The 25,226-nt window shown below is 35.8% G+C and overlaps 1 protein-coding gene across 7 annotated transcripts in view; it reads left to right on the forward strand.

Annotated features, from left to right (window-relative positions):
* The window catches only part of ANKRD17 (ankyrin repeat domain 17), a 156,415-nt gene that overhangs the window by 20,262 nt on the left and 110,927 nt on the right, over window positions 1–25,226 (forward strand). For 2 of the 7 annotated variants that reach the window (XM_084890477.1, XM_084890478.1), the window contains exon 1: window positions 10,550–10,652. The exons of 4 other annotated variants lie outside the window; for them this stretch is intronic. In XM_084890477.1, coding sequence (XP_084746603.1) covers window positions 10,599–10,652 — 54 coding nt within the window. In that variant the 5' untranslated portion in view covers window positions 10,550–10,598. Of the gene's footprint in view, window positions 1–10,531; window positions 10,653–25,226 lie in introns of those variants that run through there. One more of the 7 variants, XM_084890481.1, reaches the window with a different exon arrangement.

Below are 25,226 nucleotides of genomic sequence, written 5' to 3' on the forward strand. Positions count from 1 at the left end.
TAAAGTAAAAGAGCTGCTATAAGACCTGAGGTAGATGAGTTTTAATTCTATTGTAGGATGATAGATCTCTTAAACCAAACCTATTCTAAAGTATTTAGCAATCAGGGCCAGTGCTGGCAGTGGGTGCAAGCAGGGCTGGCGCCGGCAGCAGGTGTGAGTGCTGGGCAGGATCATGGCATGTAAGAGCAAAGAATTTTAAGTAACCACCAGAGGCTCGCCCCAATGACAGTGACCAACGTCCTGCCTTGGTTTGGTGCCCCTGTTCACCTGCTCCACCATCCCACCATGGCTGACGCCTGCCATGTTCCATGCTCTGCCACCTGCTGCTAAGCCCGCCATGTTCTATGTCCACCTCCTGGTGGACAGCACATTTCATAGTAAGCAGTTGAACCCCTGGTTGGTCAAACTCCCGAGGGGACACTTTGCATATTAGGCTTTTAGATAGATAGATAGATAGATAGATAGATAGATAATTCAGTGGCCTACCCTTTAAACAATATTAATTACCTTCAATGAGAGACATGGCTATATATATTTGAAGAGGATGGGAGTCAATAGGCTTTCTATAAAAATTATTGACTCTAATAAGAAATTGGTGAGAGAGGAGTTGAAATATATGAATATGGGTTAAATTTGATTTCATAAAGTATATTAGTGAGATCACTTACATCAAAGTTAGTAGAAATTGCCTTTAGATTTTTTACATTGTGTTAGTTTTTGTTGGAGATTTGGTAGTATCTGTTACTGGGTATCTGAAATTTGGGCCAGGATGGGAGGTGGGTGGGAAGTTGAAGCTAATGGCAACATTGCTTCTAGCATAGCTGTGTTATGAGATATCCACATGATAACCAAAGAGGTAGTTCACAGTTGTATTGAATGAAAAAATTACATGAGTGCTATGTGGGAGTCCTCTCTGTATATCTACCTTGGGAATATTGGAATGTCACAGTTATGCTCTGAGATTGTCTTCATTTGAAGACCCTTCAGTTTCCTCTATCTGGTCAGGATTAGATTAGTAGAAAGGAATGGTATCCCATTTTGTAATTTTAGGCCTAGACTTTGGAAGGTAGATACAATTTAATGTAATATATTTCTTAGGAGATGCAATTAGGAGTTTGAAAGAGTAGTCTTTGGAGCAGTCAAACCATTCAAGATTTGGTATACGTAAATAAATTAGGTTAAAATAGCATAGTGGTAGCAGGCATTTTGAGAGGCCAGACTGATTGGTGCTGTTATCAGCAAACCCAGACCTTGAAGGAACAGGAGGAAAGCCAGTTACAGTAACTAAGGTTACTTAGATAGTTTTTGTATCCTGATTATTCTCTATGCCTTTGGTGTTATCTTAAGTGAGTTTCCTGGAGCTTCTTTTTCATTCCCCTAGGGTAGGACAGTTGTCCTTCAAAAGTGTGGTAGATGCCAAAACCCGTTTGGCTCAGTGGATAGAGCGTCAGCCTGGGAAACTGAAGGGTCCCAGGTTTGATTCTGGTCAAGGGCATGTACCTTGGTTGCAGGCATATCCCCAGTAGGGGGTGTGCAAGAGGCAGCTGATCGATGATTCTCTCTCATCGATGTTTCTAACTCTCTATCCCTCTCTATTCCTCTCTGTAAAAAATCAATAGAATATATATATCTTTTAAAATGTGGAAATTGGTGATTCTGAAAAATTGACTTTGGATTTAAGTGTTTTCCTGTAATTTGAATTTTTTAAAATATATTCTTATTGATTTTTAGAGAGGAAGGGAGGAAAAGAGAGAGAGGTATGAAAACATCTATAAGGAGAGAGAATCATTGATCTGCTACATCCTGCATGCCCCCTACTGGGGATCTGCTCTGACCAGGAATTGAACTGTAACCTTCTGGTTCGTGGGTAGACGCTCAACCACTGAGCCATACCAACCAGGCTCTTGTAATTTGTATTTTTATTTCCAGTCCCTTCACTCTCCACCATTGTGCGTTTGAGGTGTATAGCAGATGAGGAGTCTATGGGGTATGTGTGGTGTATATATTTGTAGATACTTGTTGCTTTGGAGCAGAAAACAGTTAATGCATTGATGACCAAATGGAGTAAGCTCTCCTATCAATATATATAGCCTATTTAAAGTAAAACCAAAAACATTAAAGTAATTCCTGTTATGTATGTACTTTTTAAAAGATATATATTTTTGATTTTTTTTTACAGAGAGAGAGAGCGAGAGGGATAGAGAGTTAGAAACATCGATGAGAGAGAATCATCGATCACCTGCTCCTGCACACCCCCTACTGGGGATGTGCCCGCAACCAAGGTACATGCCCTTGACCGGAATCCAACCGTGGACCTTTCAGTCTGCAGGCTGATGCTCTATCCACTGAGCCAAACCGGTTTCGGCTATATATGTACTTTAAAAAAAATGTATAATACAGATTTGAGGGGTGAATGTGATCTAAAAACAATAAGTATATCTTATCAATTTTGTATACGTAGAACCTATTGTGAAGCACTGGGGAAAAGAATGAATTCATGGGTAGAAACAACAAATGCAAATGTCCAGTAGACACAACTATAATTGGAGATGTGAAAAGATAGGCAAATTACTTTGTTTCTTACTTTGCTTAGTATGTTCCTTACATTTGTACAAGATTGTGCTTGTGTTGCATTATGTACAAAGGACACATTTTGATGAAATATTTTGTTTAAATATATTTTTGTATTCAAGTGGAGTTTTGAGTTTTATTTATTATTAATAGTTGGATTATAGGGAAATGAAAAGGTCTGTTAATCAGACAAGAGGAAAAATTGAAGATTTTGGTATTAAACTTTGTCTAGAATCAGGATCAAGTTTTTCTAGATTATAGACTCTGAGATGTATTGATTTTATTTGCCATCCTATATCCATTGTGTAGTAACCTAGTAAGCACTCAGTAAATATCTCTATGTAAAACCCTAATATGCAAATAAACAGAATGGTAGAACAACCGGTCACTGTGATGTGCGCTGACCATCAGGGGCCGAGCCTGGAACATAGTGGGCGTCGGCCACAGTGGGATGGTGGAGCAGGTGAGCGGGGTGGTACCACACCAAGGCGGGGTGCTGGTTGCTGTCATTGGGGTGAGCTTCTGGTGGTTACTGAAAGTTCTTTGCTCCTGTGCACTTTAGTCCCACTTGGTGCTTGCACCAGCTGCTGGTGCCAACCCTGCTTGCATTGCTGCTGGCACCTGGCCAGCCCCAATTGCTCAGCAATGTCATTGTGTGTGAGCGGGACCAGTGTCATCAGCAGTGAGAGCAGGGCTGCCGACAGAGAGGGGACCAGTGGCTGTGGCAGAGGGGCCAGGTTGAGTTGTGGAGGATGGGCCGAGACTCGCCCCTGTGCCCACTGCAGCCTCGTGGCCCACAGTTCCTTTCAAGGTGCACGAATTCATGCACTGGGCTCCTAGTTTGTATTATAAATGATCAAAAATAATAATGATCTTTAAAAAAGTTTATTAGGGCTTATAATAAGCCTTGAGAAAAATTTTATTTAAGCAATTAAGCAAATTATTATAAAATAACTAGAAGCCCTATGCATGAAAATGCATGCAAGAGTAGGCCGTCCTTCCCTCAGCTTCTGGTACAAGCTTCACTCTGGCACCCGGGACCTAGGTTTTCCTCCTCTGGCAATCAGCAGGCACCCGGGACCTGGGCTGCTGTTCTCTTTGGGCCTCCTGAAGGAACTCGGGTCTTGGGCTGGCTTCCTTCGGGCCACCTGCAGGCACCTGGGACCCGGGTTGGCTTCCCTCTGGCCCCAGCTTTGTCAGGAAAGACCTTTAGAAGACATCCAGTCTAATTAGCATATTACACTTTTGTTATTGTAGATTCACACTTAACCTCACATTTAGAGTATGCTACATGATGGGGGGGGGGGGGGGGGGAAAGAATATACTATGTGATGGCCTTTTTATTATTTTATTTATGAAGTTATAGTTTAATGTATTGTCAATTCTTTGTTACCTAAGTCTTTTAGTTATTCTTACAGGTATTTAAAAGAGTGTCTATTCTTACAGGTATTTAAAAGATTTTGAAGTTTCTGGTGAAAGTTTAATCATTGTTTTTAAATACTATAAAAATTAGACCTGGGATATATATCTAGAAATTCTTTAGGGGTCTTTATGTTAATAAAAACTGCTTATATATGGCCCTATCCTAGTGTACATTTGATTTTTGAAGGATTACTTTAGAGTTTTATACTTTAAAAATGAATAATATGAGATGAACTGGAGGCCCGGTGCATGAAATTTGTGCAGGGGAGGCATGTGTCCTTCAACCCACCCTGCACCCTTTTCGATCTGGGACCCCTTTAGGGATGTCTGACTGCCCATTTAGGCCCAATCCCACTTAAATCGGCCGTCGAACATTCCTCTTACAATCCATGACTGCTGGCTTCCTGCCTTATTGCCCCTAACTGCTTCTGCCTGCCAGCCTGATCACCTCCTAACCACTCCCCTGCCAGCCTGATCAATGGCTAACTGCTCCCTTGCTGGCCCAGTCACCCCTAACTGCCCTCCCCTGCCGGCCTGGTAACCCCTAACTGCTCTCTCCTACTGGCCTGTTTGCCTCCATCTGCCCTCCCCTGCTGGCCTGATCTCCCCTAACTGCCTTCCCTTGCAGGCCTAGTCCCTCCCAACTGCCCTCACTTGCAGGCCTGGTGCTTCCAACTGCCCTCCCCTGCTGGCATGCCCACAACTGCTCTCTCCTGTCAGCCATCTTGTGGTGGCCATTTTGTGTACACACGGGGGCGGCCATCTTTGACCACATGGGGCGGCCATCTTGTGTGTTGGAGTGATGGTCAATTTTCATATCTCTTTATTAGATAGGATGTGGAAGGTAAGGAAATCCATATACCCAACAATACAATATTTTATTTACTTTAGTGAGAATATACCCAAGGAATTCTGGATCTTTAGAATGCTATTTCTGGCAGAAACTTTAAAATTTACTCTTCAGTTAAAAAACCCATTAAACACAACTGGAATTTTATTTTAGCAGAAGTAGATTTTTTTTTTTAAGGACATATCATTTGACTTTTTCTTATTCTCTCTTTTCTACCCACTTATATATACATAGAGTCTGCATTGTGGCTTAAAAAAATAATTTAAGTTCTTTATTAGAGAATGAATTTATGTGATTTTTTGGGAGGTAAAAGTTAGGTGAGAGGCAGTAAACTTTCTCTTGATATTTCTTGAAAAATGGAAATGATGAGGAACTAAAAATAAGTCTGGATACATGTTTTAAAACTGATGCTGTTTCCTGATCTGGGTTTTTAAATACAATTGTATCATTAATACTTAATATTTTTAGGGAAGCAGGCAGTCTCTTTTATTCACTGTCAGAGTATACATTAGTTTAAGTTGGTTAGAGGGTAATTTAATAAACTTTTAAATACATTTACCCATCAAGAAATGTACTATACAGTAATATTGAGGCATGGGCAGAGTTTGTACCCCTTTTATTAGGTCTGTTCATTACAGCATTATGAAATGTTAGAAACAACACAAGTGCTTATCAGTGGGGAATTGATTAAATAAATTGTAATACAACTCTTCAGTGAAAATTTAAGCAGCTATCAAATGCAAAGAGATCTAATCTACAAGTGCTGATTTGAAGCAATTATTATGAAGTATTAAATTTTTAAAATGAGGATCAAGAGAAGTATGCTTAATATGCTTCTACTTATATAAAGTAATTTACATTAAAATATGCTCCATATATGTAGATTATTTCTGGAAGAATATACTAACTATAGTATTGTCTCTTACAAGTTGTGATAAGTTGGATTACTATTTCCTATATAATTTTTTTTCAGGAAAATATACTACTTAATACATAAAAATCATAATTACTGTGTATGTAATGAAAGAATACTACTGTGCTACATTAGGCATGTATTTAGAGCCCTCAGTCATATTATGGTATGATTGATTCAGGAGAAATAAAAGGTAAAATCTTGGAGATGGGTATATGTATGGGCTTTCAGAAATTAGACCAGATTTTATTAGCCTTTGAATTTAAATTTTGTTTAACCCTTTAATATTTCTATCTCATTTATGTTCAGAATAGGCTGTTTTACAGTTGGGTTTCATATTTCTTCTAAGATATAATTTACAAAGTAGAAAAATTGCTATTACAAAGTAATGACTATATTTCATCCATTTTGTTTGAGAGGTGAAGTGGGTTCAGACTTTGTTTTTATGTAGGTAGGTGAAGTCATTAAATTTTTCCTTTGACCGATTATCTGTCCTTGTTTGAAAATGTGAATTTTGAAAAATCTTGTCCTTCCTTAAATTGAAAAGAAAAAAAAAAATTTGATGGGAACAGAATTTTTTACAAGGAATTTTTTACTAAAAAAGTTTTACGGGAGGAATAAACATCAACAAAATGTTAAATCTTACAAAATAGGGTTGCTTGCTTGTTAATACATTTCTTTGTGTGTGTGTGTGTGTGTGTGTGTGTGTGTGTAGTTTTTATTGTTCCTTATTCAAAAACCGTGGTCAGTCTAAAATAAAGTAGTAAAATTTAGAGGATTCCTTTATCAAGCTTTTTTTGTCCTGCCCCCCTCCCCCCCTTTTTTTTATACTAGGCTTTTCTCTTTACTTTGGGCATTTGGATCTTCTTATTTTAATATTTTCTTTTATAATTTAAGTTATTTATATAAGTACTAGAGGCCCGGTGCATGAAAATTCATGCACTCGGACAGGGGGTCCCTCAGCTTGGCCCGTGCCCTCTCAGTCCAAGACCCCTTGGGGGATGTCTACCTGCTGGCTTAGGCCTGCTTTTCGGGGATCAGGCCTAAGCTGGCAGTCAGACATACCTCTGGCAGCCAGTCAGGAGCCCTTGGGGGATGTCCGACTGACCGCTTAGGCTCGCTCCCTGGGGGGTTGGGCCTAAGCTGGCAGTCAGACATCCCTCTGGGAGCTCGGGATATTCTTAGTACTGCCGAGGAGGCCCTCAGAGGCCTCCACCATTGCCGCTGCACTCGCAGCCACCAGTCTGGCTTGTGGCTGAGCGGAGCTCCCCTGTAGGAGCACACTGACCAGCAGGGGTCAGTTCCTGCATTGAGCATCTGCCCCCTGGTGGTTAGTGCGGGTCATAGTGACTGGTCATTCCTGGTCATTCCATCTTTAGGGTCAATTTGTATATTACCCTTTTATTATATAGAATTGGTTTGTATTTGCATAACTGTTAGTGTTAACTATTATTTACCTTTAATGATTTTGCCATCAGCATAAATAAAAGATCCTGTAACACTGATATCCATTTTAGGCAAATAGAAAAACAGGTTATTTTGGTCTGCAAAATGAAATGGAAAGTGGCTCACTTTTAAAATGTAGGGTCTTTTTAAACTCAGAGGAAGGGAGATAGAGATAGATACATCAATGATGAGAGAGAATCATTGATCAGCTGCCTCCTTCACACCCCTTATTGGGGATCGAGCCCGCTGGGCTTGTGTCCTGACCTGGAATCAAACCTCGACCTCCCAGTTCATACATAGATTGAGGCTCAATCACTGAGCAACACCAGCTGGGCTAAAATATAGGGTTTTAAGGCAGAATTATATGAATCTCCTTTCACACCCATGTGCCCAGAGTATCTTATGCTGTGGCATAAGTCGTCATATTAACAAATGGACCAGGTAATAAAATTAAGAAGAAATAATTGGTTGTGTAACAAAGAATTAAGAAATTCTGAAATATAAATTTTGCTTATATTGACTATTTCTTGTTGTGACCTGTAGGTAGTAGTCACAGAACAAATGTTTTTATCATTAGAAATTATTCTGATAATAAAATAATTTAAAAGGAATTAGGATCACTGAGATCAAATGATTTCTTTATTCATACATTTGTTATTTAATCAACAAATACTTAAGTTCCTGGCCTGTGCCAGAGATTACTGCCTATATGTAGGTTAACAAAGTGTTTCCTGCTTTCATCAAGCTTCTGCTTTGAAAAGGGATAGAGATGGCAGATGGTATATAAACACCCATAATTCTGTAGAAAAGCCATAGTCACATATTTATTGGTAAAAAAGAAAGAAAAAAACTTAACAGTAAATGTCAGAAAATATAAACATCCTAATGATCCTGGAACAGAAGAGAAGATGAGAGTGAGTTTGATTGACTTGAGCCTAGCTTGCTGGATTTCTTGTAATATATTGATAACATTGGAAAACCTACTTTGGCTTATGGGAAATGATTGCTCCGACATGAGAATTCTTTGAACTCAAATCTATCTTTGCTTGTTTATGTTAGAGGAAGGTTTAAGAAAAGAGAAACTTTATTGATGACTTCTCTTAGTCTAAGGGTGAAGCAGTTTATTTGAAGCATAAAAATAATTGACCTGGAAGGCAGGAAATAGTAAAAGCCAGTTGGCTAGTTCTTTGTAAGCTAGGCCTATACATTGGAAATTATTTTGTTTGAGAACACTTCAAATGCCAGACATACCCACACATAAGCATTATATATGTGTAGTCTGAAGGAAAACATTTTTAATGTCATTTGTTTTCCATTAATTTCACACAGCTTTGGCGTCAGATTGTTCTTGGGTTAATCCCAACTCTGCCATATAACTGTGTACTATCTGAGACTATATTTCCTCATCTGTAAAATAGGGATAATATCACCTGCAGGAAGTATAGCAGATGGACGGACTCTGGAAACAACTGCTTGGATTCAAATGTTAGCTTCTCAATTTAATTAGCTAAGTTAGGAGTAAGTTGGGTAAATTGCTTAACCTCCCTCTGCCTCAGTTTCTATATATGTAGCATAGAGATGATAATAATAATACCTTCCTTTCTTTTAGGGTTGTTGTGAGTATTAAATGAATTAATACAATGGCATATGGCATATAGTAAGCACAATGTAATTATTAATGTTATTTTTCTTTAAAATTATCATTTAGGGTTATTGTAAGGGTTAAATAACATTTATGAAAAAATAAACATTGCCTGCTTAGATAATGGCTTAGTGGTTGAGTGTCTGTCTACCCATGAACCATGGTCAGGACACATGTTCTGGCTGCAGGCTTGATCATCAGGAGAGGCATGCAGGAGGCAGCTGATTGATGCTTCTCAGCAATGTTTCTATCTCTCTATCCATCTCCCTTCCTCTCTCTCTAAAATCAATAAATTGATATTTAGAAACAAAATAAAACACATATTGCCGACACAGTATGGGTGCCTTCTAATAATCAGAAACTGAGTAGGAGTTTATAACTCATTTGATCTTCATATAAATTTGTAAGAAGAAATTATGTCATCTTGCCTGTACCCTGAACAGGTTCTGATAAACAGTACATAGGCATTACTGGCAATGGCATTCATGTCATCTTTCTCAGCATAGTCTTGGCCATATGTGTTAATAGCAACTCCCTCTAATTTTTTTCTTTTGTTTTAAAATAGTGTGTGTGTGTGTGTGTGTGTGTGTGTTTGGAAAATTTTAGACCAGAAGAACTCTTCACTTTAGAATTATAATTAGATTGGTTAATCTGCACATTAAAATGCAGTTGTTTACGTAGCACTCCTATAAGTGCAGGGTTATTTTATTAATGCCCATAAGAGTATAAAACATCATTCTTTTCTCATTTAATTTTTTTCATATTTCAGAGTACATAGGGAAGAAATTTGACAAAGTAACACATTTTACTAAACTGAGTAGTTAGAATAATGAATATAATATAAATTGGCTCTACTTCACTCACTATAGTATAGTGACTATACACTGAGGGTCCAGATTATTATGTGTTCAGAGATCATCATAATCTGGTCACTCAGTGTATTTGCTCTTAAATGTCCAGATTCAGTGTTTCTGAATTTCAGTTATCTGAAATATCTTAGTCTCTTATAATATTTATGAAGTGGGCGGGAGCATGTCTTTGGTTATTAAATTAAGTTAAAGGCATTTCTAAAACATGAATATAACCATGTGTTATGTCTTGCTTTAGTAATTGTAAATCAGTTAAATGTTAATCTCATTCTCTTAGATATTTTCAAATAGTTTATAGAAAACCAGTTTGCCATTTAAAAATTTACATTAAGATAATTATTTTTGACACCCTCATGTTAATACCTATAGTATATATGTTATATAATGCATTTGGCTGATGTAGCAAATTCCTAATTTGGTATTACCTTGCCTCCTTTGAGTATTTAATACAGCCATTAATCTTACTACAAGGCTTTACTAAGGACAAATTACTACGTAACCCACTTCAACCTCTTTTGTTCAACCAGGAAGCCAGGCATGTTAAATAGCTTAAAAAAAAAAAAATATGTGTATATATAATTACGTCTTTTTTGGAATTTTAAGATTTTTAAGTTTTGAAATGATAAAATGAGAGACTTTATCAATTTTGTCTGTTGAAATTACTTGCCAGAAGTTTGCTTTGGAATAGAGCTTCTGTGTCTTTAAAAAATACACAGTGAGTCACCCCCCTGCTCTTTTGGTAGATGCCTGGCTAGTGAACAGCTAAGCTGCTTTAGGCATGTAATAGAACATTCCATTTCCTGTTCCCTTGCTGACACAGAGGAGTGTTCCTGCTGGCAATGATCTAATCATAGTGCAGTAAGAAACATGGCAGTTTGATAAAACATGGTGGAGACAGCGGCTGAAATGGAAGCATATGTTCTAGAAGACATTCTTGAGGTAGGGCTAGATTTGTAAATGAAATGAAAGTTGAAATCTAAACAAAGAAGTCTATCTGACGGAATTATTTTTCAGATGAATAGATTAGAGGAGAGTGCAGAGACAGAGCATAAAAGCAGGATACAGTCAGACCTTACCCCGTGTGAGAATGTGGCAATCTGATTCATGTGTTTACTAAACAAGTTTAGAATTGTTTTGTTAAAGCTTCATGTTTCATAAATTGTGAGATATATTTTTTATAAGAAATTTAAAAAAGAGAGCAGGCCTCGGACTTAATAAAAAACCTGTGCTTGTGGTGACCTTTAGATTAACTCATTAGAAGGTGGGGTCTGAAAAGAAGCTTTGAGTAGGTTTAGTATCATATATCTTAGAATTCATTTACATATCTAAGCCTAAAGCTCTGCTTGCAGTTATCTATTAAAAACTGCTGGTTATTTTAGTTTTGGGGGTAAAAATAAGCGTGTGTGTGTGTGTGTGTGTGTGTGTGTGTGTGTGTGTGTGTGTATATCAATTCAGTTCTAGATTTTTCATGTGACTTTGATTATTATAAAATAAATTAGTAAATAAAAAGTAAAGAATTCTAAAATTTAAGGTACTAAAGCTTCAGAACTCCCAGTAAAACCTACATGAGTTATGAGAATTTTAAATTATGTTTTCTCTCTACCCTAGTAGTACCGATTTTATAAGAACCTATTTGAGTATATAAATCAAGTAAGAGAAATAAATACATGTCAAAGTGAAACTATAATTGGTTTTGGCCTTGGATGTGTAGTATATTGTCAAATATTTGTATTTATAGGTATAGATATTTAAAACCCATTTCTTATCTATACCTTGTAGGTTTTCCCTCTACATTAAAAAAATACAGGCTAATTAAGATAAAGAGGTTTCATGATGGTGAATGGTAGTTCTAATATTCAAACTGTTAAGATAATTTATTAAATATTTTCCTATGTTCAGGAAGTGATTTGATTAGAAGAGAAGGCTTGAGGGAATAAGCTGCAAAAGGAAGCTAGGCGGGGTTAGCAGGAGAAAGAAGCTTATGCGCATTATAAAGTGCTGCATGATCAATGACCATTTTCTGGAGTCTCTCAGTGTGTGCTTGGAGCTGACATTGCAGCAAGCCTCCTGGTTGTTCTGCAGAATGAAAACTGATTCCATTGTATTATCTAGCTTCTTGCAGACACACCTGCCAACATACTCCTTACTCCTAAGAGCTCATTGTCTGAGTTTTAAATCCTCTGCTTAATTTCCATTATTTCCTCTTTTTTTTTTTTTCCCTTTAAATACTATGAGTTTCCTTAAAAATTTCTGGTATGGTGAATTATCTACTTAGAAATAGTAGTATATACACTTTTATTAAGAAACTTAAGTAAATAGGAGTGGTCACATAACTTTAGTGGTTGAGTTTAAACAGATCTAATTGGATTATGAGTTTCTAGTGGTACATTTTCATTTGCTTCCTAAAAATTTGCTTTGGATTTTTAAAAAAGTGTACTTAATAGGTTTTAATAGAACTATTTGACTTTTTTTTTTGTTGGCCATTAAAAATTACAGTATATAACGGATTCTGAAAGTATTATTTACTTTCTAGGAAAACCCACTTAAGCATAGTTTTGTGCCTTAAGTATAGGTTTTTCAGTGGTATCTTATAAATTTTCTTTTTATGATTTCCACTGAAATTGTTTGATATTATGTTAAGATTTTACCATACCTAATTTGTTCATTGTTAGTAGTTATTAAAATAGCTTGTAATTTTAATTATTTGTTCTAATTTTTAATCTCTTAATTTGGTTCCTATATACCTGTTGCATTAAACCATACTGTCTGATTTTCTCTTCATTTAATACTATTTTATTTAACTGAGGATTTTTCCATATTGGTAGGCCAGATGTAAAAAAAAAAATTCAAGTAGTAATAAAATATGCTTTTATTCTTAAAGTTGTAAGTATTTATAATGACCTAATGCTAAAAATAAAAGTTTAAGTTGGCCTGTGTAGCTCAGTAGTTAAGCATTGACCTATGAACCAGGAGGTCATGTTTCTATTCCCATTCAGGGCACATTGCCCAGGTTTTGGGCTTGATCCTTGATAGGGATCGTAGAGGAGGCAGCCGACTGATGATTCCCTCTCATCATTCATGTTTCTTTCTTGCCCTCTGCCTTCCTCTCTCTGAAATCATAAAAACATTCTTGAAGAAAAGTTTTAAAAGTTCAAAGAGGATAAACTTGCTAATAACTCTGTGAGGCTAAGTATCATTTACTAAAGTAGCTCATATTGCAAGTGAAAAGATAACAATTACACAATGAGCTTTCCAGAAAATTATTGTTTAAAGGATTAACTCCTTATTACAGATGTCAATAATGAGTAATGAAGTTCCTCTTATATCACAGTGACAATTATATTATTGTACCTGATATTTAACTATTTTAAGTTTGTTACCTTAATTTTCATCTTTGTGACTTTATTGAACATAATGGACTTTTATGTAGACATCTGCTTATTTACATTAAACATTGGACCCCTTCTATTTTTTTTTTTCTCTTCCAGAGTAGCTTAGTTCTTTGAGTCATACATTTTTAAAAGGTGTTCTTAAATCAGAATCATCACTGAATATAGTGCATAATGCTATGTTCATGGCGATTATTTAGCATCATTATTTAACTTGAAATTTTAAATTATCTTCAAAAACTTAGGTAAAATATTATATGTGTCTAAAGTTTATAAAACTGGAAGAGATTGATTTTAACTTATATCATTGCTTCTCAGGTATACCAAAGTAATGGGTTAAATAGAAAAACTTGGTTACTTAAGTTATCCAAATAATCCAGTCAGTAATGTTCTCCCCTAAAGCAAAGCAGTCAAAGTGTTTATGTTCCTTTTGTTAACCTTAACTAATACTGAAGGAAGTAATCAAATACAAATGTTACAAAAGGGCTGTGAGCCTGCTTATATATCTGTTTTCTTGTATTGCTGAGATAATGATTATAATTTTAGAATTTTGATACTTTTCCTTTAAGTCATATATAATGATGGATCTTAGTACTTTAGAGAGATCAATAGAGGAAGTCCTCGAAACTGTGTGTGTGTGTGTGTGTGTGTGTGTGTGTGTATGCCAAGTTTGTGTAATGAAGTTTTGTGTATATAAACATGAAGTTTATATGTATATGTTTATTTATAAGAATACATGAAACGAGAGATTACTTCAGAAACATAATTATTTTGTATTTTAGGTTTATTTATAATTTAACTGGTTGTAGTAGTTTAATATAAACTACCCATTTCTAATATAAATCTGTAAGATTTATATTAGAAATGAGAAATTGTCACAAATGTTTCTATCTTTTAAATTCAGAATCTTTGTTCAGGGTATAATATTTGATAATATGTTTGCTTTAAAAGGGAGCAATTTTTATGAAAATAACAATATTTACAATTAAGAATGACAGCTCTCATGCTCAGTTTTGTTTCTTTTTCAGCTGAAGGAAGAGTTTCTGACTTCATCTGTACTTGATTTCACAGGTTGTAATATCCTATATAATAAGAGACTAATATGCTAAGTGTCCAGTCAGCCGTTCACCAATCAAAGCGAAACATGCTAATGATATGCTAAGGTTGCTCAACCGCTCACTATGACATGCACTGACCACCAGGGGGCAGACACTGGCCAGTAAATTAGCTTGCTGCTGGGGTCTGGCAGATTGGCACTGAGCAAGATGGGCCGGACATACCCTTGGAGCCCTCCCATGGTCCCTCTCCAGCTGACTCCCTGGCCCTGATCATGCACTTGTGGGGTCCCTTGGTCTGGCCTGTGCCCTCTCACAATCCAGGATCCCTTGGGGGATGTTGGAGAGCCGGTTTTGGCATGGCAGCAGAATGACCACCAGGGGGCAACGCTCAATGCAGAAGCTGCCCTCTGTAGTCAGTGTGCTCCCACAAGGGGAGCACTGCTCAACCAGAAACCTGGCTCATGGTGGGCGAGCACAGCGGTGGTAGTAGAAGCCTCTCCTGCCTCTGCAGCAGTGCTAAAGGTGTCAGACTGAAGGCTCCTGGACTATGAGAGGGTGCAGGCTGGGCTGAGGGACTCCTCCTGAGGACATGAATTTTGTGTACCGGGGCTCTATTAGATGATAAAAGTGTCAAATCTTTATGGCTGCTGTATAAGAGATACAATGGGTGGAGGGTTTGGTTGAACTCTTTTCGGTTTATTATTTTTTAACTAGTGGCCTGGTGCACGAATTCATGCACATTGAAAGAAAATTAGAAGAAATATTTTAATATCGCTATTTGCCCTTTCTCTATAATAATAGAAGTGTCAACCAAATTCACAATCGACAATGACAGATTGAAATACATGTGTGCAATTGATACCAGTGAGAGCTTTACATGTATAACACATGTGTGAGTCTACTTAGCCTTTTATATATGTAGAATAAACTTGCTTAATTAGACCTGTTTTCTGATTTAGCTAAACTTTTTCCAGTGCAGTGAAGCATCTCAACTTTCTCTTTCTGTTAATTGTCCGCAACACAGCAGTAAATATCAATATGAAGCAGGTTATTACTGTAGATCATGCAGGGAGAACAAAGGATAAAATATTTAACCTCAGCAATGTTTCCTATATTCTGTGCAGTGAGAAAACCTGAAGCCATTCTTAAGGCCCACTATTTCTTTCTTTCTTTCTTTTTTAATATATTTTATTGATTTTTTTACAGAGAGGAAGAGAGTGATAGAGAGTTAGAAACATCAATGAGAGAGAAACATTTATCAGCCGCCTCCTGCACACCTCCTACTGGGGATGTGCCCGCAACCATGCATGCCCTTGACTGGAATCGAACCTGGGACCTTTCAGTCCACAGGCTGACGCTCTTATCCACTGAGCCAAACCGGTCTCGGCAAGGCCCATCATTTCTTACTTCTTTTCAGTCAGGTCAAGTTTCTAAGCTTTCTAAATCTCCATTTTATGGCTAAAGGAAAAAAAGAAAAAAGAAAAAAAAAGGATTCCACCAAGACTCCTACCTACCTACTCCAGGACTTCTGTGAGTATCAAATGAGATGAGGCATAGGAAAATGCTTCATAGACATTTGGTAAAAGTATAAAATGTTTCCATCTGGCTATAAAGCAAATGATGTTCCTGGGCTGAAGAAACTGCAAGGAGTCTAGTTGCTAGGGAGAGTAAGTTGGATGTTGATATGTGAGGTCATTACCTGGGAAGACACTTAGCATATCAGCCATATACATATATGACTCTTTAAATCTATATATTAGATTGAAAAAGTCATGGGAATGTTGTTGCTTCTTTTTGATTTGTCAAATATTATGGGCTAATGGTAAGTAGTGCATTCTAGTTCAACAGGGAAAATCCACTTGCTATTATTTTTATCACTAAATATTTATATCATTACTAAAAGTATAAGTTACTTTTAGTAATGATATAAAATCTCCTTGAAATAGATTCTTTTGACAGATACTTACTATATTTTTATTCTATGCAATATACATCATATATCATGCCAGTAAATCTGTGGATTTCTAATGTTAAAGTCCTATATTTAGTTAACCAAGGTGACTAGGAAGAGTTAGAGCACCTCTTTGTACATAAGTGTATATATTAGAGACAGAAAAGTTTAGGTAATATGTAAATTATTTGATTGATACAAATAACATTTTCAGTTTATTAAAAGGTTTTATAAGGTCAGACATATTGGGTAGATTGAATGTTACAATTCCATTCCAATACTTAATTGAATACCTTCAAAGTTCTAGGCACTTTGAGATTGAATTTTGCTTCACAAAGGTAAAAGTTCAGAAGACAAAATGTCTACCATTGGTAATGAAACATTCTTGAATTTAGGATGCCTACAGATAAATATATATGTGTGTGTGTGTGTGTGTGTGTGTGTGTGATATACATGAATACTGATATTTTACTTCATTTTTTTATCTGAAGATTTGGAAACCCATGCTTTCAGCATTCTGAATTTATCAACAGACAGATTATTTTTTAAGCACCTTTAGGTTATATTTTTTATGCTTATATTTGTAAATATGTATTATTATCTATGTTGGGTTATCTAGAAGTTTCCTTGGATCCCATTTTTACCTTTTATCCTTAAAGTTTTTTCTAGTAACATTTAAATCAGTATTCAGAATATATGTGTGTATGTTCATATACATACAGTACACATATATGCTCCATACACATATTCATGTTTCTGCTATAGAGTATGCATTATGAATATGTACTCTTATTTGAAAGTGAAGTTTATCCTGGAGAGAGAGCTAGAAGTTGCAACATTAATTTTATACTCCAACTTTAGGGAGAAGTGGGAAAAGTAGTAGAAGACACTTATGATAGCTAATAATCCCTGTAAAGAAGACTGATATTTTAGTGGAGGATGAAGGCTTCAAATGGCTTTTAAAAGGTGGTGTAACTAGACATCTATGAATTAATCTATTACTGTTACATAAGAGTAAAGTCCAAGTTGTCCAAATGCCACTAGTCCCACATTAATTCATCATAATTCAGTGGTTAATGCATGTTGTAGAGAATGAATTAGGGAAGTTCATCTACTATCTACATATATGTGCAACAACATATGCACTTTCCTGGTTCTGTATTGTTAGGGGCCTTTGTTCTGACACTTGACCAAAGAACTTACTTTGATGTGAAGTGACTTGATTGTGACAATGTTTGCCTCCTACATGTGCCTCTAGTGGGGCCATACACTGAGCCTGCCACTGATGTACATGCCCTATACCATAATTGAACCCTCGCCCCTTCAGTCTAACCGCTGAGCCAAATTGGCTAGGGCAATTTTCTAACATCATACATTGGTCATTTGGAAAATACTGGTTTACTTACTGACTTTCCAATACTGCTGTATTTTATTCTACAGTATTTTTTTAAAAAAAGCTTATTTGCTAATATAACCACTAATCTCCTTAGAAAAGTCAAAAACTGGGAAGATGTCACATTCACAGTGTCATATGTTTGCCAAATTGTTAATTTTGTTTTCCGTTGATAGTTTATTTAAAAGCACATAAAACACAATCATATATCCTATTTAATTCTGTTGGTTAACATTTACTTTTTAGTATTTATTTGATTTTCATTGGGATGACAGAATTTTAAAACCCATTTAAATACCCAATGAAATTTTATTACTGATGACAAAGAGTTGTTCACTTGAATTGACAGGCTCACTTCTTTCATTAAAAAAAAAAAAAAAAAAAAAATGTCTGCCAAGTAAGTCTGAACTCTGTCTTAAGTAAAAATTATATTCCATCAGGAAAAGCTACTGGTTTAGCTCACATTTGCACATTTTGTTGTGATAACTATATACTTAGGTATACAGTAGAAATTTTTTTATTTTGTTATAGAGTATTAAAAAGTCATGTGCTCATGATTAAAAATGTAAAAATTAGTATTTTTTACTACATAATGGAGTTAGTCTTTTCACTCCTTTTTTCTTTTAATTATGAGTGCATGGCAATGAAAAATATGATTATCAGTGTTATGATTTCTATTAAGGGGGCCAACAGTTTAATCCACCATTACTTTGTTTCATCAGTGTAAATGTCAACACAGTGAAACAAATGACACTGTAGGATTATAAGTGTTTAGACCTCATAGATCCTCTGAAAGACTGGTGGGATCCCCATGATTTCTATCTTTCAACTACAATATGGCAGGTTTAAGAAGTGCGAAAAACTTTGTGTAAGAATTTGGATCCTATTATTTTTCAGTATACTTTCACAGATGCCCAGTGGTTTTCATAAATCAAGGGCTTTTTTTTTTTTTCCCTGAGACTAGTTATCTTTTCTATTGTCTATAAAAATGAACAATAAGGTTCTAATTATGTATATTTTGGTTATCTAAAGACTAATAAACTGTTCGTTGCAAATTCTTTTGATTGGTAGCAAAATTGAAGTGTTTAAAATCTGTACCTTTTTGTATTTATATTTATACATAAATATATATTTGTATTACATTTTTTGCCATAATTTGAAATTGGCATTGAAATCTTTTGTTTCTATAGGAAAAGAGAAATCTCAGTAAACATCTGCACATCTCTTTCCATGTTTCAAATACTAACCCTTCCCAACTCCAATTTCTAAGCAACTGTTGAGATTAGTGTTAAACTGCTTGTTGGTGTTTTCTGCTGCTTGAATTCCTTGTTTAATCTCTGACCTTTTACCATTTAGCCTCTTTCTCTGAGTTTTGATACCTGCTGCCGAGTTCAGTTTGATTTCTTTTTCCATCTATAGTGTGTCCAGGTTCTGATCCTCTACTTAATATTTGCATATTGTGTCCAGCCTAACTCCTTGCTTTCACACAGACCTCATTTGTTGACTACATTCATCTAACTAGTGCTTATTCTTAGCTGGTTCTAACCTTGAATTTGTCCACTTTCCCAGTTCTTGTCACATGTCTACATTTGTAGTTTATGCCCTGTCATCATAACAAAGACTAACATATATTTGTGTGAAATGTTAAGCAGATTTGAGAAATATAGTTTCTAAATTCTTATATTTTATAAGGAAATACTATTTAAAGATTTTCTAAAAACCTGCTGGTATTTTAAATGTTTACATATATTGGAAATTTTTAAAAAATATTTTATCACATTTGTATAATATTTTATCTTCTAAAAATATTTTTCTGAGTTTGTTTTGTATTTATATTATTCTTCATGAAATAAATGGAAATAACAGTAGATAGAAAGTTTCCCTTCTATAAGACTGTACCCATTTAAAGAACCAAAAATATTAACATTAAACCTTATGTATATCATTTTATAAATCTTGTCAGGTGGATCATTTTATATTATATATTATAAAGCATATATTTTTCACAAAGTGATAGGTAAGGGAGAGTGCTGAATTATGTTGACATTGATTTTTATGATTTTCTAGGCTATATTTAGTGGGATTCTTTTTTCATTGTCTTGAGCTTTTAGTTTTATTGTATGATCTGCTGTGAATAGTTTTATTCTTCTTGGTGTCTTCAGTGACTTAACATTGTATCTCAGACACAGTAAATGCTTGTTGTTTTTTGTTAATCCTCACATGAGGATATTTTTCCATTGATTTTAGAAAGAGAGGGAGGGATTGGGAGAGAGACAAAGAAACACTGAAGTGAGAGAGAGATACTGATTGGTTGCCTTCCACATGTCCTCGCCATTCCTGAACCTGCAACCCAGGTATGTACCCTGGAATGGGAATCTAACCCTTGTCTGCTGGTTTCCATTCCTTTTGATGAGAAGTCAGCAATTATTCTTACTTTTCTTCTTTTGTACGCCTCTGGCTTTTTAAAAGATATTTTTATTACTGATTTTCAGTAGTTTTATTGTGACATCTTGGTATAATTTTCTTAGGGATTATCCTGCTTGAAGTTTGTTGAGTTTATTGGATTTGCAAGTTTATGTTTTTTGTCTAATTTTGAGAATTTTCAGGTATTATTTCTTCAAATATTTTTTCTACTTTTCACCTACTCTCTTCCTGGGATTACAGTTACACTCGCTATTATTTTCTTCTTTAAAAAAAATATATTTTACTGATTTTTTTGCAGAGAGGAAGGGAGAGGGATAGAGAGTTAGAAACATCGATGAAACATTGATCAGCTGCCTCCTATACACCCCCTACTGGGGATGTGCCCGAAACTCAGGTATGTGCCTTTGACCAGAATCGAACCTGGGACCCTTCAGTCTGCAGGCCGAGGCTGTATCCACTGAGCCAAACCGTTAGGGAGATGTTATTTTCTCTTAAAGGTAATTTTGCCTCTGGACATTTTTTTTTTCTGTCTCTGCTCTCTTTTTGCTTTAGTTCACATAATTTCTGTGTTCTGTCTCAGGTTCACTGATTTTCTGCAGTGCCATCCAGTAAATTCTTGGTACCAAAGATTATTTTTTAAACTATGAAAATTCTATTTGATGCTTCATTTTTATAGATTTTATTTCTGTCTACATTATGTTCACATTTTTATTTAAATCTCTGACCATGTTTTAAAAGAGTTTTAAGTCCATGTTTTAAAAGAGTTTTAAGGCTCATGTTGTTAGGCGGTTAGAGTAAAGGCCTACGCACCGAAGGGTGGTGAGTTTGATTCCTGCATAAGGGCATGTACCTGGGTTTAGAGTTTGCTCCCTGCTCCTGGTCAGAGCTCTTGCAGGAGGCAACCAGTTGATGTGTTTCCCCTTTCTGATGGACATAATATTACATTGTTGAATATCTGAGTGTTACTTTCCTTCTTTAAAGAGTATTATTTTTTGTTGTGTTTTTTGTTGTTGTTTAGCAGTGTGAATCAGCTTCATTCTTTTTAAGCAGTCTTTTCTAGGAGCCTGTCCTGTACAGTTAGGTAGTCTGCCTATTCTAATATATGGCCTTTCTAGATTCTCTACAAATACTCCCAAGTCTAATCCCTCTTCTCTGGCTGGTTTGATCTCCATACATCCCAACCCTGAAGGAACTCCAGATAGTTTTTTTATCTTATAGTTCCCTAGCAGTTCTTTTTCCAGTTCTTCTTTCTAGGATTCTGCCACACAGATTTTAGCTTTCTCGGCTCCAATGTCTGATTTTCATCTCCTAACAAGTAAGACTTCACTTCTCTGCTAATGTTTTCCTCAAATACTGCTGGATATGGCATGCGGATGGGGGTCTTTGTTTCTTTTAAGTTGTGTTATCATATCCTTGTTTTGTCTAGTATTCATTGTCTGTAAAAAGACAGGAAGCCTAGTCAAGTACCAGTTACTCTGTCATGACTAAACAAGGTCAAGGGGTGGGGAAGTCCAACCCACAAACCTTAAAAGGCCCTGGAAATCATTTGGTCTGGCACTGCCATGGCTATAGGGGTGAGTTAAATGTTGGACCAAATATAACAGAAAAATAGACTAAGTTGTGGCAAATGGCGATGAGATATTTTTCATAGCTAATAAAGTTCCACATCTTCGTACCTCTCATCTTTTTGTTATAAAGTCATTTTATATGATATCCATGCAGTGTGTACTCAACTTATATAGTATCATGCAGTTCCATTGCAGATGCTCCTACTAAAGATGACTGCTAATGTTAACTGTTGAAAGTATACCATATTTGTATAATAGCATCTAATATACTTAAGTTTCATGGTGAATTTTCAGGAGGCCAAAAAATATTTAGTGAATTTTTTCAAAAATTGCACTTGCCTATGTTTAGAGAAGTGAATGAATTTTGAAGCAATTTAAAATAAAATGTTTTAGGTTATTATTATGGCATCACTGTTTTTAACTGTAGGGAAGGGATGGAAAACATTTAAATTACACACTCTCATAGAAAACTTGGAAAATGCAGAGTGGTTCAAAGAAAATTAAAATGAATGATGCTATATTTTGGTATTTTTCTTTCAGTCCATTCTTTATGCAAGTACAGATACATACTTATTTTAAACATTGGGACCATATTATATATCTCAATGTTTTCCCTCACACGTTTATATTTTCTGTATCATTTAATATTTGGTGGAAATATTAATTAAAATATGTCAAATTAATTATACTTTTTTCTTTTGCTATTATAAATAATTAGAGGCCCAGTGCACAAAATTCAAGCACTGGTGCAATCCCTAGGCGTGGCCAGTGACGGAAGCATGAGTGTGTCTTGTGGAAGGATAGGTCCCAGCTGACTTCTGGGCCCTGGGCAACACCTGGGCCCCTGTTTACCCCACTCCGTCTGAGTCTGGGTGGCGGCCCCACCCCTTACCATCCCCTGCTGGTTGCCATCTGTGGGGCGATTGACAGGGCATTCGAGCCCCTGCCACTGTCACTAATCACTGTCTGCAGGGCAATTGGTGGGGCAGTTGGGCCCCCATTTACACTTGCCTTGGCTTGTGCTGCCCGCTCACCTACTCCACCATCCCACCATGGTCCCACTATCCCCATAGTCCCGCTCTCATTGGGGCCCATCAGGGCTGGCAGCATCTCCACTGCCACCCACTGCCAGTGCACATTGCTGATGCCCTCCACATTCTGCATTGGTGCAATCCCTGGTGGTGAGCGCCCGTCATAGCCAGTGGTAGGACTTCCAGTCTAGGGGACAATTTTCATATTAGGATTTTATTATATAGGATACTGCATTGACTATTTTTCTGTGTTTTCTCTAGATTTAAAAAAGTTCTAGTAGATTTCTAGCTTAAAAGAAATTGACCTTGGAACTTTATTAATTACATGAATACATATTTATTGTAAAGATTTTGAAGCATGAAGGAAAAACATGAATGTTTTAATATTTTATCCCAGTTTTTATGCTCACATCTAAAATATTTTTACTAGGATTGAGAATTTGATGTCCTAACTTTTAATATGTTTTGGAACATATTTATGTTTTGAACTTTTTCTATTTCACTTATGTTTTTGAAAATAACTTCTAGTGATTGCGTAATATTTATCTTGAATAATAATTTACTGTGCATTTATATTATTGGATATCTGGATTATTTCCAGTTTTTGTTACAAAAACGCTTTTTAAATGTTCTTTGGTCTTTTTTTTTGGATAATATATATCGATTGAAATCTTAGTCAAATGTGGTAAAAAAAAAAAAATTTTTTTTCTGACTTTATATTCCGGTACCCCCTTTTTTAAGGGTATTTTTTTTTAGGTTATCTATTTTTCTTTGGGATTATTTTCTCTTTTTTATCCTTAGTAATATCTTGCCCTTCTGGAAATCAGATAATATTAATCTGTATGTTTTTAATTCAGTCTTTCTAGCATTTATTTTATATTGTAAAACACGATGTGATAAGAATTTTTTTTTACTCCCTTGGCACCATTTAAGTAGATTAATTATTATTGTTATTTTAAATATATTTTATTGACTTTTTACAGAGAGGAAAGGAGAAGGATAGAGAGTTAGAAACATCAGTAAGAAAGAAACATTGATCAGCTGCCTTCTGCACACCTCCTACTGGGGATGTGCCCACAACCAAGGTACATGCCCTTGACCAGGATTGAACCTGGGACTTTTCAATCTGCAGGTCAACGCTCTATCCATTGAGTCAAACTGGTTAGGGCAAACAGATTAATTATTGACATCATACCTTTTATATTCTGGTATATCTGTTCTTTATAGAATGAATTTCTCTTTTAGGATTTACTAAGCTCTATGAATAATCCTTGTAAAAACATCAACAAATCTGTAGTTAAAAGTGAACATTTATCCCCAAAAGGCATATTTGTATTTGTCATTGCAGTTGTACTCTGATCCAGTGTAACCCCTAATGGAAAGGAGAAAGCGATGATAGTGGGATTAGATGGTTGAGTTGGGTACACCTAAAAGGTATAGATGGATACAGGAGTACAGGGATCCAGTTTTATCCATCAGTGCCTAGCATAGTGCTGAGTACATTTCAGGTATTCAAATGTGTTGGTTTAATAACTAAGGAATAGCATGAGGAAAGTTTTCATGTCTTTTATGTGTCTTATAAAATAGATTATTTTTTAATATAAGCCAATCTAATAGCAATTAAAATTACTAAATGCCTTTTATTTAAGAGAAGTTTTTTCTTCTTCATATAATAAGCTACTTTCATGATAGAGATATTAATTTTTATCTTTTAAACATTGGTTTAACCTGGGTCTTGCATTAGTATTACCTAGGGAGCTTTTAAAAATCTTTTGCCCAGGTCGGTGGTTGAGCTCAGTGGTTGAGCATTAACCTATGAACCAGGTTGCTGGCTTGAACCCTAATAGGGGGCATGTTAGAGGCAGCTGATCAATGAATCTCATCATTGATGTTTCTATCCCTTTCCCTTGCTCTCTGAAATCAATAAAAAAATATTTTTTAAAAATCCTTAAGCCCAAACCATACCCCAGAATAATTAAATCAGGATATCTGATACTGTTACTCGGGCATCAGTACATTAATTTTAGTATAGATATAAAACTTAGAGCCTTGCTCTTAAGACTGTATCAAAAGAATTTAAACATGTGTTCCCAAACTTTCCAAGTGTCTTAGTCAATTTGGGCTGTTAGAACAAAGTACCTTAGACTGACTGGCTTATAAACAACAAAAATTTATGTTTTATAGTTCTGGAGGCTGTAAGTCTGAGATCTCAGGGTGCCAACATGGTGTTGGGTTTTGGTGAGGACCCCTTCCAGGTTGTAGACTGCCAACTTCTTGTCTTATGCTCATGTGATGGAAAGCAACAAGAAGCATGCTCTCTCATGATTTTTATAAGGGTACTAATTTCATTCCTGAAGGTTCTGCTCTCTTTACATATAATCCTAATTACTCCCCCAAAACCCCCTTCTCTTAATACCATCATATTGAGGAGAGTAGGATTTCATTATATGATTCTTGGGGCACACAAACATTTAGTCTGTAACACCAAGGAGGTAAAGTTGCCTCTTTATTAAGAGGGGTGAGGGGTTTAGATGAAAGAAGGTGAAGAACTTAGCTAAAGAACACATATACAAAACCTATTGACATAAACAACAGTGGGTGATGGCCAGTGGAAAGAGGAGTATGGGGGCTGGGTGGAGGTGGACAAAGTGGGGAAATGGGGAAATCTGTAGAAGTGTCCATAGTAAAAATAAAGTTTA

Source organism: Pipistrellus hanaki, assembly GCF_964339955.1.
Source record: "Pipistrellus hanaki genome assembly, chromosome: 1".
Taxonomy (NCBI): domain Eukaryota; kingdom Metazoa; phylum Chordata; class Mammalia; order Chiroptera; family Vespertilionidae; genus Pipistrellus; species Pipistrellus hanaki.